Source organism: Neovison vison, chromosome 13 (assembly GCF_020171115.1).
Source record: "Neovison vison isolate M4711 chromosome 13, ASM_NN_V1, whole genome shotgun sequence".
In the NCBI taxonomy this organism is placed as follows: Eukaryota; Metazoa; Chordata; class Mammalia; order Carnivora; family Mustelidae; genus Neogale; species Neogale vison.
Window position 1 is genome coordinate 80,152,747 of NC_058103.1, and position 15,708 is coordinate 80,168,454.

General features: G+C 40.6%; 1 protein-coding gene across 12 annotated transcripts in view; it reads right to left on the reverse strand.

Moving 5' to 3' along the window:
* SEMA6D (semaphorin 6D) overlaps nucleotides 1-15,708 on the reverse strand; it is a 55,144-nt gene that overhangs the window by 10,793 nt on the left and 28,643 nt on the right. For all 12 annotated transcript variants that reach the window (XM_044230252.1, XM_044230250.1, XM_044230251.1 and 9 more), the window contains exons 2-9: nucleotides 3,545-3,707; nucleotides 3,037-3,148; nucleotides 2,416-2,476; nucleotides 2,244-2,306; nucleotides 2,033-2,134; nucleotides 1,715-1,805; nucleotides 1,149-1,268; nucleotides 371-459 (exon numbers count right to left, since the gene is read on the reverse strand). In XM_044230252.1, the coding sequence (XP_044086187.1) occupies nucleotides 371-459; nucleotides 1,149-1,268; nucleotides 1,715-1,805; nucleotides 2,033-2,134; nucleotides 2,244-2,306; nucleotides 2,416-2,476; nucleotides 3,037-3,148; nucleotides 3,545-3,653 (747 nt within the window). In that variant the 5' untranslated portion in view covers nucleotides 3,654-3,707. The remainder of the gene's footprint in view (nucleotides 1-370; nucleotides 460-1,148; nucleotides 1,269-1,714; nucleotides 1,806-2,032; nucleotides 2,135-2,243; nucleotides 2,307-2,415; nucleotides 2,477-3,036; nucleotides 3,149-3,544; nucleotides 3,708-15,708) is intronic.

Genomic DNA, 15,708 nt, shown 5'->3' on the forward strand with positions numbered 1-15,708 from the left:
GCTTTTCCTGAACCACTCAAAATTGAATAGGGGCTCTACTTTCCATCCTGCCTTTTGATGCTGAGAAAGAATGAACGTTCAACAGATTTCTAAACTGTTAAGGAAGCATCCATAGCTCAAGGGCGCCTGTAGAACACTCTGTAGTGACAGAAAAAAATGAAACCTTCTCCAGGCCCAAGGCTGCTCTTCTTACTCTGGCCATTGTTCAGGTGTTTTCCAGCAATTATTCTCATGATGAGCAATTCACTTCTCTGCACTCGGCCCTGAATGTACCGAGTGCTAGAAAACATGCAAAGAGCATAACTCTACCAAAGCGGGCTCGATTCCATGCAGTCCAAGTCCAGAATTCAAGTCAAGTGCATATACTTGCCTTGCCTAAATTATTATGTTCTACCGCAATTTCTCGAAAGAAGAAATAGACATAGTTTCCATATTCTATGGCATGAAGAAAATGTGGCTCTGAAAGAAAAATCGAAAACAAACTAGTTCCTAAAGGATCATTCAATTAGCACAAGACCCCGGCTGCTAGCATGACAGACGGACACGGCACATCCACAAGCCGGTGAGAACTCCAATATACCAACACGCTCAAGGAGTCTGAATATGGGTGTGTGGAAGCTTCAAGGAACCCACAGTCTTTCATGTCAGCTAATGGACTGTAAAAAGCCTAGGGGAACTGAACTACAGCAGAGGTCTCTGTTTCAACAGATTTATTCATTAACCTCTTTAACTAGAGAAGAGAACTTCTTACACCGAGAATAAAAAATCTTGGTATCTAGACGCCAAAGAAAGAAATGTCTCTGCGGAGATGAACTGATCGATTCTCAGTGTTAATTCTGTAGGATGGTAGATGGGAGTGGACGAGGAACGTTATGTGTATTCAGAGGCGGGCAAACTGGCACCCAGAAATGAGGTCTTTCTTTTTTGAAGTCAACCAGGATAAACTCATAGATGAATCTATTTTCCTGACATGGCTGCGAATTTCCTCTTTCCTTGTCAACGCTCCTGCTTACAACCAAAGCAACTTGTACTTGCTCTAAATAAACAATATAAAGTCATGCACTGAGTTTCCTGATGCCTTGGCTCCTGTTCCCCCTTGGCCATCCCACTACCCTTGGCAATCCCACAATGCTGCTTTTCAAGAGTACCTTTTATCCACTTGGAATCATATTTTATTGTACGAAGGGCAGATCCATCACCCATGCTTCGGTAAATCACGGCATCACTGGCCAGGAAGTCAGCCACTGTCGCAGAATATAGCTTCCCATCTAAAACCAGAGTTATCATTGGGGTAAAATAATCATAATTATCCTGTAGTGTGTTATCCTATGCATCGTGTTATACCTTTTGGAGTTCTGGCACCTGTCATCCCTATATACACCAATACACCTAGACCCAGATGCTGATAGTCAACCTGGGACAGGTTGCCTCATGGTATCCTCACCTCATTTTTCAGGTTAAGGATCTGAGTATCAAAAAGTTAAGCAACTTTTCAGGGTCATTGACCTAGTTAACAACAGGGCCAAGTGTCAGAATACTCATCGTATGCTCACTTTAAAATCCTCTTTTTTGGAAATTTTCTCCCTAGCTCCTACACTGTAAAAACACCTCTATTAAGGGAGCTACCCCAGTTATGAGCTTTTTTATTCTTTTCAATTCCCTTTTACCTTCAACGTCATTAATCACTTATATTCATTACACTAAAGGATCTTACCAGCAAAAAGGGCAACATTGGTTTGTCTGGCATCGAATGGGCATCTTGCCAAGCCACTAATTTCCTCCCCGTCATACTCTAAGGTATTCAACTAGAAAAGAAAAATAAATAGCTGGTGTCACATCTGTTCAATGTACCTGTTTGAAGGCAATACTGCTTTATTTGTACTGAAATTCTATTTGAAGAATTTTGTCTTTATTCTTCCATAGCATTAGAGATAAATGGGTTACAGCAGAGAGGATTCAACTCTAACAGCATGACAGTGCGGGAGGGAAAAAAAAGTTGATAAAAAAAGCACACCGTAGGAAATATACTCACCCTATAGTATCTACACATGGGATTAAATGCATTGGTACCACAGACAAAAACCATCTCGTCGTTTCTTGGAACAAATACTTTAATAAAGTTGTGGCATTCGTCCTAAAGAAAGTAATAATTAAGTTACTGTTAGACATTCCATACGCTGACATTGTGGGATAAAGCCTACCTAGAGGCTCACTCTGGCAGATGACTCGTCTGTTCTACTTACTTTATGTTTGCCTTTCATAGCACAGTTTTCTCGGTCCTGTTGTCTTGACCGCCATGTCAGTTTCTGTATTAATCAAGCAAAACCAAAGTTCGTATTTCAACCAAAAATTTGGGGAGGGGAGGGGGATGTTATCCAAGTTCTGAAGGAATGCAAATAAATTTCACTTGCTTACCTTGCTCGGTATTACTTCTGTTTTGGGGATTTCATTTAAGTTTACTGTATAAACTTGATCCCTGTTGGAAACAAGGCAGTAAGTCAAATCATGTGAATGCATAAAAATGTTAAGCTGCTGCTTCTTGTTTTATTTTTTACAGATCTGCCTTTATTGTATTTTGGAGATCATTTGGATTTTCTCTGTCTCCGACAAAGTCAACAAAGAGGACTTTTTCATTAGTGAGATGCTTTTATATATCACTGTGGTTAGGGAGCAAAGAAAGCTCTTCTCTTCAGACATGGGTCAAACAGCTACTGGTATTAGCATAGGCATACTTCTAATATTTGCTTGAATAATTCCAAGTTAAAAAAGAATAAAGAAAGATTTCCCCCCCTGCTGCTTTAGGAATAAAAAATGGTATATGATTTCTTGATAGCAGTAATAAAATAGCACCACTGAAGGCTTTAGCCCTGTATTTTGTTCCTGGTACACAACACAGACTCTTCTCAGTGAATATTTTTGGCTACTTGCAATTTTTGATCACAATCACATATTAGTTTTTCATGAACTAGACGCATTAATGCAAGCACCACAAGAGAAAAGAATTTTAATCTAATAAACCAACGAGAGGAAAATTACCTGCCAGCAATATAAAGTGTGTCTCGAATTTTCAACATCAGCTGAAAGTCCAGCCTGTGCTGGGATTCATTGCCTGAAGGGCGTCCTCTAAAAACCGGATATTGCCTTGAATCTGCAAGTAAAAATGGTCTAAACCATCAGTCAGGATTATGGAGCTGAAGAATCAATATACAGCATTGATTAGCTGTATATACTAGTTGTAGAAGGGTTTTAACTAAATTCCTCTCTTATGGTCTTGAATATAAATGAATGAAAGATGGTGAATGTTAGCAAATGATCTTTTTCTTTTAACAGAAAATATATAACCTATACATGGGTTGCTTTAGGAAAGCAACCAACAGAGCTGTCCCATTTGTTCCAAACACTAAGAAAAGATTCTAGATCCATTAATATGCAAAACAGTTTTAAGACACATAAAACTCTCTTTCTAAAAACAAATGCATTTAGAGGATCAAAACCAAAAACAGCTCCCTTCTCAGAAAAGAAGAATGTTCTTTAGATTACTTACAGTGATAATCAACAGTATTGAGGGGTTCGTCATCTTCGGGAAAGCTGACGGCCCTCAGCTGGGAAATCATCAGGAGAAGCATGTAAGCACAAGGCAGGAAGAACCTCATGGTGGGCCAAGATGAAGTTGGAGCTGCCCCTCCTCAGAAATCCCACTCAGCTACCTGGAGAGCAGAAAAAATTTGGAAAGGTGTCTCTGATGTGATGCAACTTGCTCATCTGTAATCAGTTCAATTTTCACCACGAGCTCTCTCCAGGGCCCTGCCCCCATCGGGAGCCCTGGCAGCGGGGGTGGGGGAGGCATCTCTGAAAACACAGGCTGAAGATGGCAATGTGCCAGGCCTGATCGAAGCATCTGGTGAGCATAACGAAGTTGTAGGCACATTTGCAAGAGTTCTTGAGGTAACTATGTATGTCATCCCAGCAAGATCACCAGAACCACAAACGGAAATGCTGGCTGCTGACTTGGCACGAAGATGGGCTAAGTTGGGATTAGAATTTTAATTAAACTCCAATCGGCTTCCCTTCCCCCAGCCTGAAATACACCCAGTACAGCTTGTCTCTGCAACCCCTCCCATAAAATGCCCAAGCTGTCTCACAAATAGCCAGGGAGCTGATGGTCCCGTCACCCTCATCAGATCCTTGCTAAAGGCATTGCCAAATGCCAAACTCCCAGCATTACTCAAGCCTTAGTCCTAAATTTGTAAGCAGAGCAGTTCCCTGAGCATACTAAGATCAACATGGAAGCAAGGACATGAATGACATTGAGTCAGGGTGAAAGGAGAATGAAAAGAAATGAAATGATTTCACGATCTATCAATTAAGCGGGACAGGATTAAAGCAGCACAGCTGACACCAGACCACTGGGGAAGTCTTCTTTTTTACATAAAACCATTTGGACACAAACCAATACCCTTAACATGCCTGTCCTCTTAGCTTTATTGAACTTTAGAACCATTGGGGGCCTTAGGGACCATCTAGTCCAACCCCCTCATTTTTCAGAGGAGAAAACCATGGGCTGGAAAAATTAAGGGACTCACTGAATTTCAGGGGGCTCTTTCGAGCACAATCAGGGTATAGATTTACATCACCTGAGTCTCTGTCTGGTCTCTTTTCATCAAATTAAATGAGGAAACGAAGTGACTTTTTTTTTTTTTTCCTTCAAAAATATAGTATTACAAAAAATCTTCTTGGGCTAATGAATATATTCATTATCTTTATTGAAGTGATGTTTCACAGGTGTATGCATATGTTACATTTTACCAAACTGCACATTTACAATGTGCAATATATTGTATGGCAGCATCTCAACAAAGTCCATGGCATTAATTGCATATTATCCATCAAAAAATTTTTTTTAAATCTTTAGCTGTTATTAATTTATTAAAAAAGAAAATTAGGGCTCTGCTGGGCCAACGGGATGGCTTTTTCGAAACTGCAAATACTCTGCTTTGCAACAGTACTACCCCATCCCGGCCACAATGATCACCTACAGCTACTATACCGGACGGTATAGCAGTTAGCTTTTTCTCCATTCTCATCTACCTAAGAATGTTAGGAGAGATCATGAGAATCACTTCAAATTCTGGGTGAGTCCAACCACTAAACTGGGTACTTACTATGCCTCTTTTGTTTTCTTCATGTCAAACATACAGAGGCACAGGCATGTAAGCTATGCCATGCTCTCAATGTTTGTCTAACTAAAGTAGAAGGCAAGTATAGGTGACTTTTAGAATCCTTGGTTTGCAAAAGAGAACAACCTTGAAGTACATTTTTTTCTTAATGGAGGATTAATCCAGCCAAAAGTTAACACATCGAAAATGCCCTGTTTAAAGCATGGTGGAGGGGATCTGTGGCTGTATCGTTTTGTACTTAAGTCGAAAGAGTGTGGATGTCGGCAGTAGTCTGGCTTGGGCTTGGTTGGAACTCCATAATTACTAGCTGATTGGCCTAAGGAAGCTTCTTCTGTTTCTCTGCGCGTTCATTTCTTTATTTATAATATGGGGATAATACCACCTTATCCACTGGGTGAAAAGGAAGTAAATGTCTGGCTCCCATAAATTCTGAGCGAAGTTAGTCCTCCTCAGCCATTCCCTATTGAACACCATGCACATGACCTTGACCTAAGAATCTGACCAGAGTCTGGGAAAAAGATGTCCTAAAATATTAAATCTATTTGGCCATTTCCCCTCCACAGAGAGTTATTTTAAGATACAAAGGGATTATTTCTAGAATAATTTTCACAACTTGAGCTTATTTATCAAACCTAGAAAAGAAGGTGAAAAAACAATTACTGTCAATCTGAAAATCCTAACACAACAACTATAATGATTTGGTTCTAGTCTTCTTGTCACATGCACATATTTTCAAGGATGACAAGGTGACCTCTTTTAATGTATGACTTCTCCTAACGCAGAGTCTTCCTGTCTCACTTTTCCAGCATCCTTCCATGTTTCACCATTTATACAGATCCTGGAAAGTTGAAGTAGTATAAACACATGGAAATATTGCTGTAAGAACAACATTCTGCTATGATATCGATTCCAAAGTTCATCCTCTGGATGGAAAGTCACTGGGTGTTTCTGCTGGGTGTCAGGAGGAAAAAATCAGCAGTACCCATTGATCTTAAAGAAATTAGAAATAACTGTGGGAAAATAAGAGGCAGACAGTTCTGTGAATCTTTCTCTACCATGACAGGTAACTGAATGGTTCACATCATCCAGGCAGAACCTTGATGTCCTAGACAGCAGGACAGGGAGGGGCCCTCACCAGGAAGGGTGTCTCTCACATCTGTGATTCCAGCATTGAGGGTAAGGATGAAGTCACGGCTGACTCACTGGCAAGCACCAAGTTGCTGGCTGAGCTATCATTTCCTATAACTCACTCAACTCATCTGACACTGCAGAAGGCAATTTCTCCTCATACCCTTCCCCCACCCATCTCATCCTCTAAAAATAAAACCCCACCACTAATTGCTTCCTGTCCCTGCATAAAGCTTTATTTTAAAAAAATCACTTTCAGATTTGCCATAGAAATTATAAATGGAAGTAGTTAATGTAAAATATATATCAAAGTAAGACTGAGTCAGGAAGGGAAGGATCTAGAAATACCTGTGAGAAATGAGCCAGGGAGATTTATTTGCATCTAAACCCCTCAGACTATCTGGCTTTTACCTTATTTAAGGAAATATCTCAGAATTCCAGGACTCAGTAAAATTGTGAGACTAGTTATGCTGTTATGTGAGACTAGTTATGTTCTCCTTCAGAACAAGTGAAGAGGTAGGACAAAATGTTGGAAGAGAATATAGAACTTGGGGTTTGAAAAGTCTGCTTCAAACTTGCTTGTGCCATTTACTTCCTGGCTCTGGGGCCTTATTTAAGACTTACCCTCTTAAAGCCTTAGTTTCCTTAAGTGTAAATTAGGAAAATTGCCATTACCACCTCCTAGGCTCTTCCAAGGATTAAATGAGACAACCTATCTAAAACATCTGACATAGAGCCTGGCCCGTAGTAAATGCCTAGTAAATTTTAGTGGCTATTATTATGACTATTATTGTTACATCTTATTGGGTAAAAATGACCCCAGAAAGGGAAAGAAATGTTTATTACTACTTTATCGTATACAACTATTCACAAAACCATTTATGAATACCATCCTAACAATGACAGCGGTATTCTTAGAGGATTAAGATACAGTTTCACAGGGGCGGCTTAGTTATTAAGTGTCTTCCTATGGCTCAGGTCATGATCCCAGGGTCCTGGGATCGAGCCCTGCATCAGGCTCCCTGTTTAGCGGGGAAGTCTGCTTCTCCATCTCCAGCTCCCCCGTGCTTGTGTTCCCTCTCTCACTGTGTCTCTCTCCGACAAATGAATAAATAAAATCTGAAAAAAAATTTTTAAAAAAGATCCAGTGTCACAGACATAGATGCTTCTAAGGAGGAGGAAACCACCTTCCTCATGAGTAAGGGTAGCGTAAAGATCGTGCCTAAATGAGATTTTTTCCCTTTCAGCCAGAGAAGGGGGGGAACTGAGTAAGTAAATTTTGTCATTTTTTGGGTATTATATATAGGCATCTCCCACATATATCTGATGTTAAAGCATAAATATAATGAGAGAAGTTCTTAAAAGCAGTTCAGAGCTGCCAAGATAGCGAGGGTTTGAGTGGCAGAATCCTTGAGAGAGGGGAGGGTGCCAAGAAATGAGCTCCACACTTGGCACTTGATTTCATATTATGGGATTTGCTAATTTTTTTTAATATTTACTTTTTTTTTAATTTGAGAGAAAGAAAGACAGAGAGTGGGGGCAGGGCCAGAGGGAGAGACTCTTCAAGCAGATTCCCCGCTGAGCGCAGAACCTGATGTGGGGCTTGCTCTCAAGACTCTGAGATCATGACCTGAGCTAACAAGAGTTGGACACTTAAACAACTGAGCCACCAGGTGCCCCAGGATTTGTTAATTCATAAGCTACCTAAAGATGAGAGTGTAGCTATAAAGAAAAGCCAGATTTTTAGCAGTATCGAGTTTACGGCCCACCATGAAGGAGTCCCAATAACTATCTGCAGGCTTTCTTTTGGAGCTCTGAGGGTCTATACCCTAAAGAAAGGGAGCAAACATGAAGTAGACCAAACTGCATAAAAACTCCAACTTGGTCTCCAAAAAAGTAAGTCTTGGATTGAAGAGATGCAATCTCCTCCCACTCTAGCTCCTTGAATAAAATGCAAGGTGAGTCCGAGTCCTCTCTAGAGGAAAATCATATTATCTGGAGATGCCAGTTTTTTAATACAAAATGCTTAACAGAAATTTCTAGACGTTCCAAGAACTAAGACTAAGAGAGAAAGGAAGGCCACAGAAATAGGCCCATAGGTAAGCCAGATTTTAGAATTATGAGATATCAATTTAAAGAAATAATTATTTATTTTGTCCAAGAAAAAAAGATGACAAAATGAAGAATTTCACCAGAGAACTAGACTCTATTAATAAAGAATTAAATGGAAATTTTACAACAAAAAAAGCACAATCATTAAAGCATTGTAATAGATGTATTTAGCAATGTATTTCTTATAGCTGAAGAGAAGATTAGTGAACCAGAAAATGGGCTAATAGAAAATATCAAACAGAAGCATGGAGAGCAAAGATGTTGGGAAAAACGGACAAGAGAGTAAGAGACATAGGATCTTATGAAAACATCTAACATCAGAGTGCTGGTGAGTGGAGAGAGAGAGAGAGCTATGGATGGAAGCAACATTTGATAAGATAATGGTGGGATTCTTTTTCAAAACTAGCCAAAAACTATAAGTCTCATATTCATGAAACTAGAACTTCTAAATACAAAGAAAAACATACTTAAACACATCATAATCAAGATGTTGAACACAAAGGAAAAAAATATGGTAAAAGCTAAAAGGTATTTTACCTTCAAAGAAGCAAGGATAATACTAACAGCTGACTTATGAATAGAAATGATGGAATCCAATAGACCATAGAATGACATTTTTAAAGTGCTGAAAAAAAGTAAATTCTTAGGCAAGAGTTCTATTACCAGTGAAAATATTCTTCAAAAATGAAGGCAAAATCATTATCTTTTAGACAGATAAAAGCCAAGAGATTTGTTGTCAGCAAATCAGACTAAAAGAAATACTGAAAGGGAGTTCTTTAAGCAGGATAATGTATAGGGTTTTTTAATGGAAGTTCTTTTAATAGTTATAGACTAGTGGCCAAATGCAAAATTAATGAATCCCAGATAAATAAATTGGTATAGAGCCTTTTTCTCCTTGAAAATTATATTAGTGCAAAGGAAATGAGAATTCAGAATTTGAGTAGGCCTCCTTTATCCCTAGTACAAAGAACCCAGAAACATAGCATGCTGATTTTAAAGCTCTGGCTATCTTCTGGGGATGCCACTCCTAGAAGAGGAGCTGTTCAGACTCTCCTACGGCATATACCTGAGGATCTGAAAGTGGCATTGGTTTCTCCCATTTTCCCAATTACTCCTCCAGATCTTGGAACTTCATGCTCTTCAAAATAAATCTTCCTATTTGAGGTCCTACCTCTCCTCCTCCTTTTTAGCTGATAATGTCCTAGTCACTTTCTCTAAGAAAGACTTTTTTTTTTTTTAAAGTTTTATTTATTTATTTGACAGAGAGAGATCACAAGTAGGCAGAAAGGCAGGCAGAAAGAGAAGGGGAAGCAGGCTCCCCGCAGAGCAGAGAGCCAGATGCGGGGCTCAATCTCAATACCCTGGGATCATGACCTGAGCCGAAGGCAGATGCTTTAACTCACTGAGCCATCCAGGCGCCCCAACTTTTCAAAGACTTCAGCAAACTCAGTCTTTGGTTCCATTCTGGCACTTGTCATCAGCTTTAGCTTCTTCACCTCAAAACTCATAAAGTCAAGGACTGCATGCTTTGACCGCAATCTCTTGTCCTTCCAGTTTGCTTGTCTGACAATTTATACCATGACTGCTCCTTCTCATCAGGGCCATCAGTCTCCTAACTGATCTCATTTCTTCTAATTCATTAGGCTTCCTCAATCTTGACATATCACTTTATCCATCTTAGATGTAACAGTCAAGAGTCAATCATTGCAATAATACTTTAGCCTATATTCGAGACTCCTTCATCCTTTGTATCCTTATCAGCCTTTCTTGTTAAGTTCTTGGATGGACTCAACACTTCACCTTCTATACCTGTCCCAGAGCATTTGAGCCCCAGTGAAGACACCCACACTCTGGGACAATGTGGTAGTAACATCACAGAATTCTTGGGCACTGACTACAGGTAGCACTATAATTTGTGGGGATACTGTTTCTCTACCAGGTTTGCCCACTCCCCAAATGAGTAAGTTTAAATTTTCTTATTCTCTTCAAAGCCCTCAGCTGAACCTTCTCCTCACGCCACTACATTCTTCCCTGCTGCCCCATAGGTACTTCACTCAGAAAGTAAAAGTCAAGAGACAGGAACTTCTTCAATTCCTGCCTCCCCTTCCCATTACCAGTCAGACTCATTGCCTCTTCATCTAGTGTTTCTTCCTTCTGTCCTGTTTTTTTTTTTTTTTTAAGATTTTATTTATTGATTTGACAGAGAGAGATTACATGTAGGCAGAGAGGCAGGCAGAGAGAGAGGAGGAAGCAGGTTCCCTGCTGAGCAGAGAGCCCGATGCGGGACTCGATCCCAGGACCCTGAGTTCATGACCTGAGCCGAAGGCAGCGGCTTAACCCACTGAGCCACTCAGGCGCCCCCCTTCTGTCCTGTTTTAAGAGAAGTTTTCACCCCCCAAGTCTTCTTCATGTGCTTTAAACCCAACCCTTTCTCTCTTTCCTGGTAGAGAAAAACATGGAATATTATTTCTTTCTCTCTAGTATAGTCTCTTAATTTTTTATTATTAAATACTATCCATTAGCACTTAACTTGTCTAGGCTTCTCTTCTCATCTCAAAAAAGAGAGAGAGAGAGAGAGAGAGAAAGAAAGAAAGAAAATAGAAAAAAAGAAAAAGCTCCTGTGACCCCAGATCCTTCTCTAGCTACCACCTACCTCTTTCCTTCCATTCACAGATACTTAAAGTTCTATAGTCTCACTGCTGTCATTTCTTCACCTCCCACTCATTCTTCTACTTCCTCTGTTCTAGCTTCTCTCTTAATAACACCTTTCAGTAAAGACATGATGACCCGTAGGTAGCTAAATGAAATGGATGCTTCCAGCCCTCATATAATTACCCAGTACCTTTATACATAGTTGACTGTTCACAGCTTTTTAAAACACCATCATTCCCTGCCTTCCTTTATATGGCATTCTTTTGACCTCTTACCTATTCTGCCTGCCCCTTGTTTGTCTTTCAATCATGTCTAAATGCAAAAAACATTATCTTTCAGAATATAAAGCTTATCATATAATCTCACAATCCTCCAGTAACTTTCTATTACTCTTTGGAGAAAGCCATGATCTTTGCAATGGGGCCATTAAGACTTCCCATGTGCTGAGTCCTGTCTCTGTCTCCACTTTTATTTGAGACTGTCTCCTTCTTTACTTGTGCTTCTACCACCCTGGCCCCGTGTCTGGCCATGGACTGTGTCATTCCACCTACTTGCATCAAGCCTTTGTTCCTACTTTCACTCTGGATGTGCCTTCTTGCCTCCCCATCCTTGGCCTAGTTAAGTCTTCCTAATATTTTTTAGAGCCTAGGGAAGCTTCTTCTCAGTGCCTTGGGATAAACATGTCTCACAGTTGTCTATACTTGAGACAACTGCAAATGAACAGCAAATGAAGGGCAAAACAACACTAATCATGGGGACTTGAATTACCACAAGCTCTACTGAATCTCTCAGGGCAAGATTAGCCTTTCAGAATCCTGTCTAATCTAGATTTATTTAATACTGTTAATTAAATAAACAACTATAACAAAAGGCAACAGACCCAGGGAACTCTAGGTTCTACTCCCAAATAGCATTCTTTTAGTTGAGTATGCTTTGAACTAAAGGAAAGAATGGGATGGAACCAGAGCTGTACTGTAAGGGGCACCATTCATTCTATAGTCTATGAACTTCCAGGGGACACTATTCACAATGTAGTCCATGAGAAAGAGTGAATGATGGCTCCTGGATTTACAGGAATTATAGGTCTGCTGCCTAACAGCCCCACAGGACAGAATGGAAAGGGAGCAGCGGGTTTAGGTAGGTTGAAAAAGAGCAGAGAGAAGCAAGTTAATTGTTATTCTTTGGAACCTACCAAGACTCAGAAGGTTGTAATTGAAGGTCAATTACAAAAGGTTCATGTTTATATAACATTTATATGTCTGGATTCTAGGCAGTATGTTCTGTGTAGGGCTGTAGATTTTAATAACTGCTCAACATTAGTATTTAATCAGAATGACATGACAACCAGGCTGACATCACAGCCTTTTAAATATAAGAAGATGAGAGGAAGAGCAGATGAACCACTAGTAGTTCCAAAAGATCTTTAAGCAGAGTTGAGGTGGGTATTCTGGGCCCTTGTGAGGAGCTGGTAGCTCCCTGCATCCAGGCTCACCAAGTGACTCCTGACCAATGGGATCTCTTGGAAGAGCACCAACTGTCTTGTTTATGGAATCTCTAGCGCTACCCTACCCACCCCCACCTAATCCTCTCCTTCACATGTGCTTGGGGACAAGGTACCATGTATGAATAAACATATCCTTTCCTAATTCTGGGCCAGGAAGAGGTGGCTGAAAGGCCCTTGAATCTGAGACCCTTCTGCCTTCTGGGAACTTGGGTAGGAAGGTAGAGGAAAAGGCTTTGAGCATTGTCCTGTTAATGACACTTTATAATCAACCACCTAAAACACTGCCCAGTGGCTTGTCAAGGAAATGATGAATCAGCTCTCTGACTCACCCTCCACACAGCTGAGTTACTGCTGACACATCAGAATCTGGAAGGATGTGCATCTTCAAGGTGCAGAGAAGAACCCTTGTGGGGACCTGGGGCCTTGGAATAAAGAACATATCAGGGATTCTTCTCCCACTGGACTGGCAGCAGGAGAGGAAAGGGACCAGGAACCAGGAGATTTAGGAACACAGACTTGCTGTGTGATCCCCAATAAGTCTCTGGCTTGAGTTCATGTAATAAAAGTGGGGGTGGGCAGTGGGCTGGACGTGTAGGAACACTTCTTTCCCTAAGAGTCCATGATCTTCTGGGGGCTGGAGGAGAGAGGGGCAGCTGCTCCTACCTACTCAGACAAACATCCTGGTGTAACCCCCATTGCTCCACAGGTTCTTTCACCTCAATATGTGAGTGTCTCAAGTGACTCCCATCACAGACACACAGTATTTCCCCTGTTCCCGAGATTTCCTGTGTTAGCTCCCTCTCACCTCCTCCACCGAGTTTCTCTTAAGAGAGGTCTGAGCCCCTTGTCTCCATTTTCTCACACTTTATTACATTTTTAACCCACTTTAGTCTAACTTCAACCCTTGCCCATCAACCACCAAATCGCCAAACCCAACTCAACCCTCATTCTAAATCTTTCATCGCCCCAAGCTATTTAAGCATGTTGGTCCCTCCTCAACTCTTACTGTCACTTTTGGCTTTCATAGTCATCCCCTTACTTGTCGAGCTACTCTTCCTCAGCAAACTTCTCCAACTTGTCCCAACACACTCCCTCTCAGATGTGATTCTTCTTGGTTCCACTTGGCTCTTCGGAGATTCATCCACGCTACACCCAGCTTTTTCACTAATACCAATTAACTGATGAATGCCAAATCCATATGCCCCGCACATTCCACATTCCTGCAGGACCAGCTGTCCAAGTCTCTGCCGGATATTTTGGCCTCAGTAAAACATAAGCACTTTAAATTGAGAAGGTGCAAACCTGAACTTCATATACTTTGCCTTGACTTGTCCTCCTACAAAATCCCCTTCAGAGCATGGGCTCTGGGCTCAATGTGCCTGGGTTCAAATTCATGCTCTCTCACTTACCAACCATGTGACCTTGGATATATTACTTCATCTCTCAAAGTTACAAGTTTACTCACCTAAAATGAGGATAATTACAGCACTTACATCATTACAATGATTCAGTGAAATAATCTACGTAACATATGTAACCAAACCCTTTGCACCTGGTAAGGGTCCAATAATTACAACTACTATTATTGTTGTTGTCATTACTGATATTTTTAATATCCTACTCATTTAAGCCTTACACCTGAGAGTCATACTAGATTTCTCCCTCTCTATCATTTTCTCCAATTTGTCAGCACACCCTATTTATTTTTCCCTTTATTGCTCTAGAACACATTCTTAACTGTTTTTTGTTCTTGTAGACTTAAGTGCATTCTGCAAAAGCCCCTAGAATGATATTTCCAAAGCACAAACAGTATCGTTTTTACTTTCTTGTCTAAAAACAATTCAATGGTTCCTAAAGGCCTGATGCTACAATACAAATTCATTTTCAAGATTTACAAGGTTCTCCACAATCTGATTCTTGCCAGATTCTGTTTCATCTACCAATACTTCTCCACTTTGAGCCCAAAGCAGTGTCTCCTTATTCTCTCTGAAACACCCTTCTTGGAAACTACTTATTAACTCACAATGTCCCTGGCCTTTGCCTCTTTTCTATTCCTCCCCTCAACCCCAAATTCCTCTCTTCTGGCCACACTGCTCTCCTAAGGATGGCTAATCGTACTGTACTACCATGTAAATTCTCCTATTACAGAACTTACCATATCATAGTAATTACTTATTTTCACATTTTCTCTATTAAAGTGGGGTGCTTGAAAGAGAATAGATCTTAGTCATCCTCTATCCCAGCATCAGGCACAGGGACTGGGACCAGGAGGTCTTCAGCCAATATTTAATGAATATAGGAAGAAGTAGGTGTATGAAAGAGGTTGTACACATGGTGGGACTTGGCTATGGCACAGGTGCCACATGAACCTGTTGCTACCGTTTCCCCAAACACCTACAGTCTTGAGACTACAATTGTTCTCCTATGACGTTGGCACACAACCCTCATTAGCCCTAAGTTTCCGGGTGCTGCAAAACCAAGAGGTTCTTTACAAATGGCAACAGATGCCTCTTTTCACACTTACCCATCATTAACAAATTGCTCTTTCATCCAGGAGTGATGGGTAACATGGGCCAAAGGAGTAAATGATTTTGTCACTCCCTCCTGGAATTCCTGTTCATTTTGCAGCTTTCCCAGAACAAAGGAGAGGAAAGCAGAGCTCTTCCTGAGATTAAAGAACAGGGTCTATGGGGCTGGCAGGAAGCCTACTTGACTCCCCACTATCTAACAAACAAAAATAAAATAAAAATCAGCCAGCCATTAGGCAGAGATCCTGCAACGGGGAATTCTTTATTTTGGCCGATAGCCTTTTTTCCAGTTAAAAAGTTAAGTAGTGCTAAAGCATAATCAAGCCAGAAATCAGTATGAATACCTTTATAAGATCTTTCTTTTGGGCTAGATTCTCATAGAAGAAAAAACGAAGGTGGCAGTAGATGCCCCAGAAGGGAGACGCAGGCACACCGTAGGGTATGGGCCTGTTGTGTTCTTTATTAATGCTTTGCCTTTATAATCGAGGTCTTCCCCAAAGTTGGGTCAATTTTGTTTATTTTCATTTCATTATACATGCATGAGGAAAGCTGGCTCTTTTGAAAGTTTTCTGAAAATTAAAGCAGCTCTTATGTAAGGTTTTCAGTT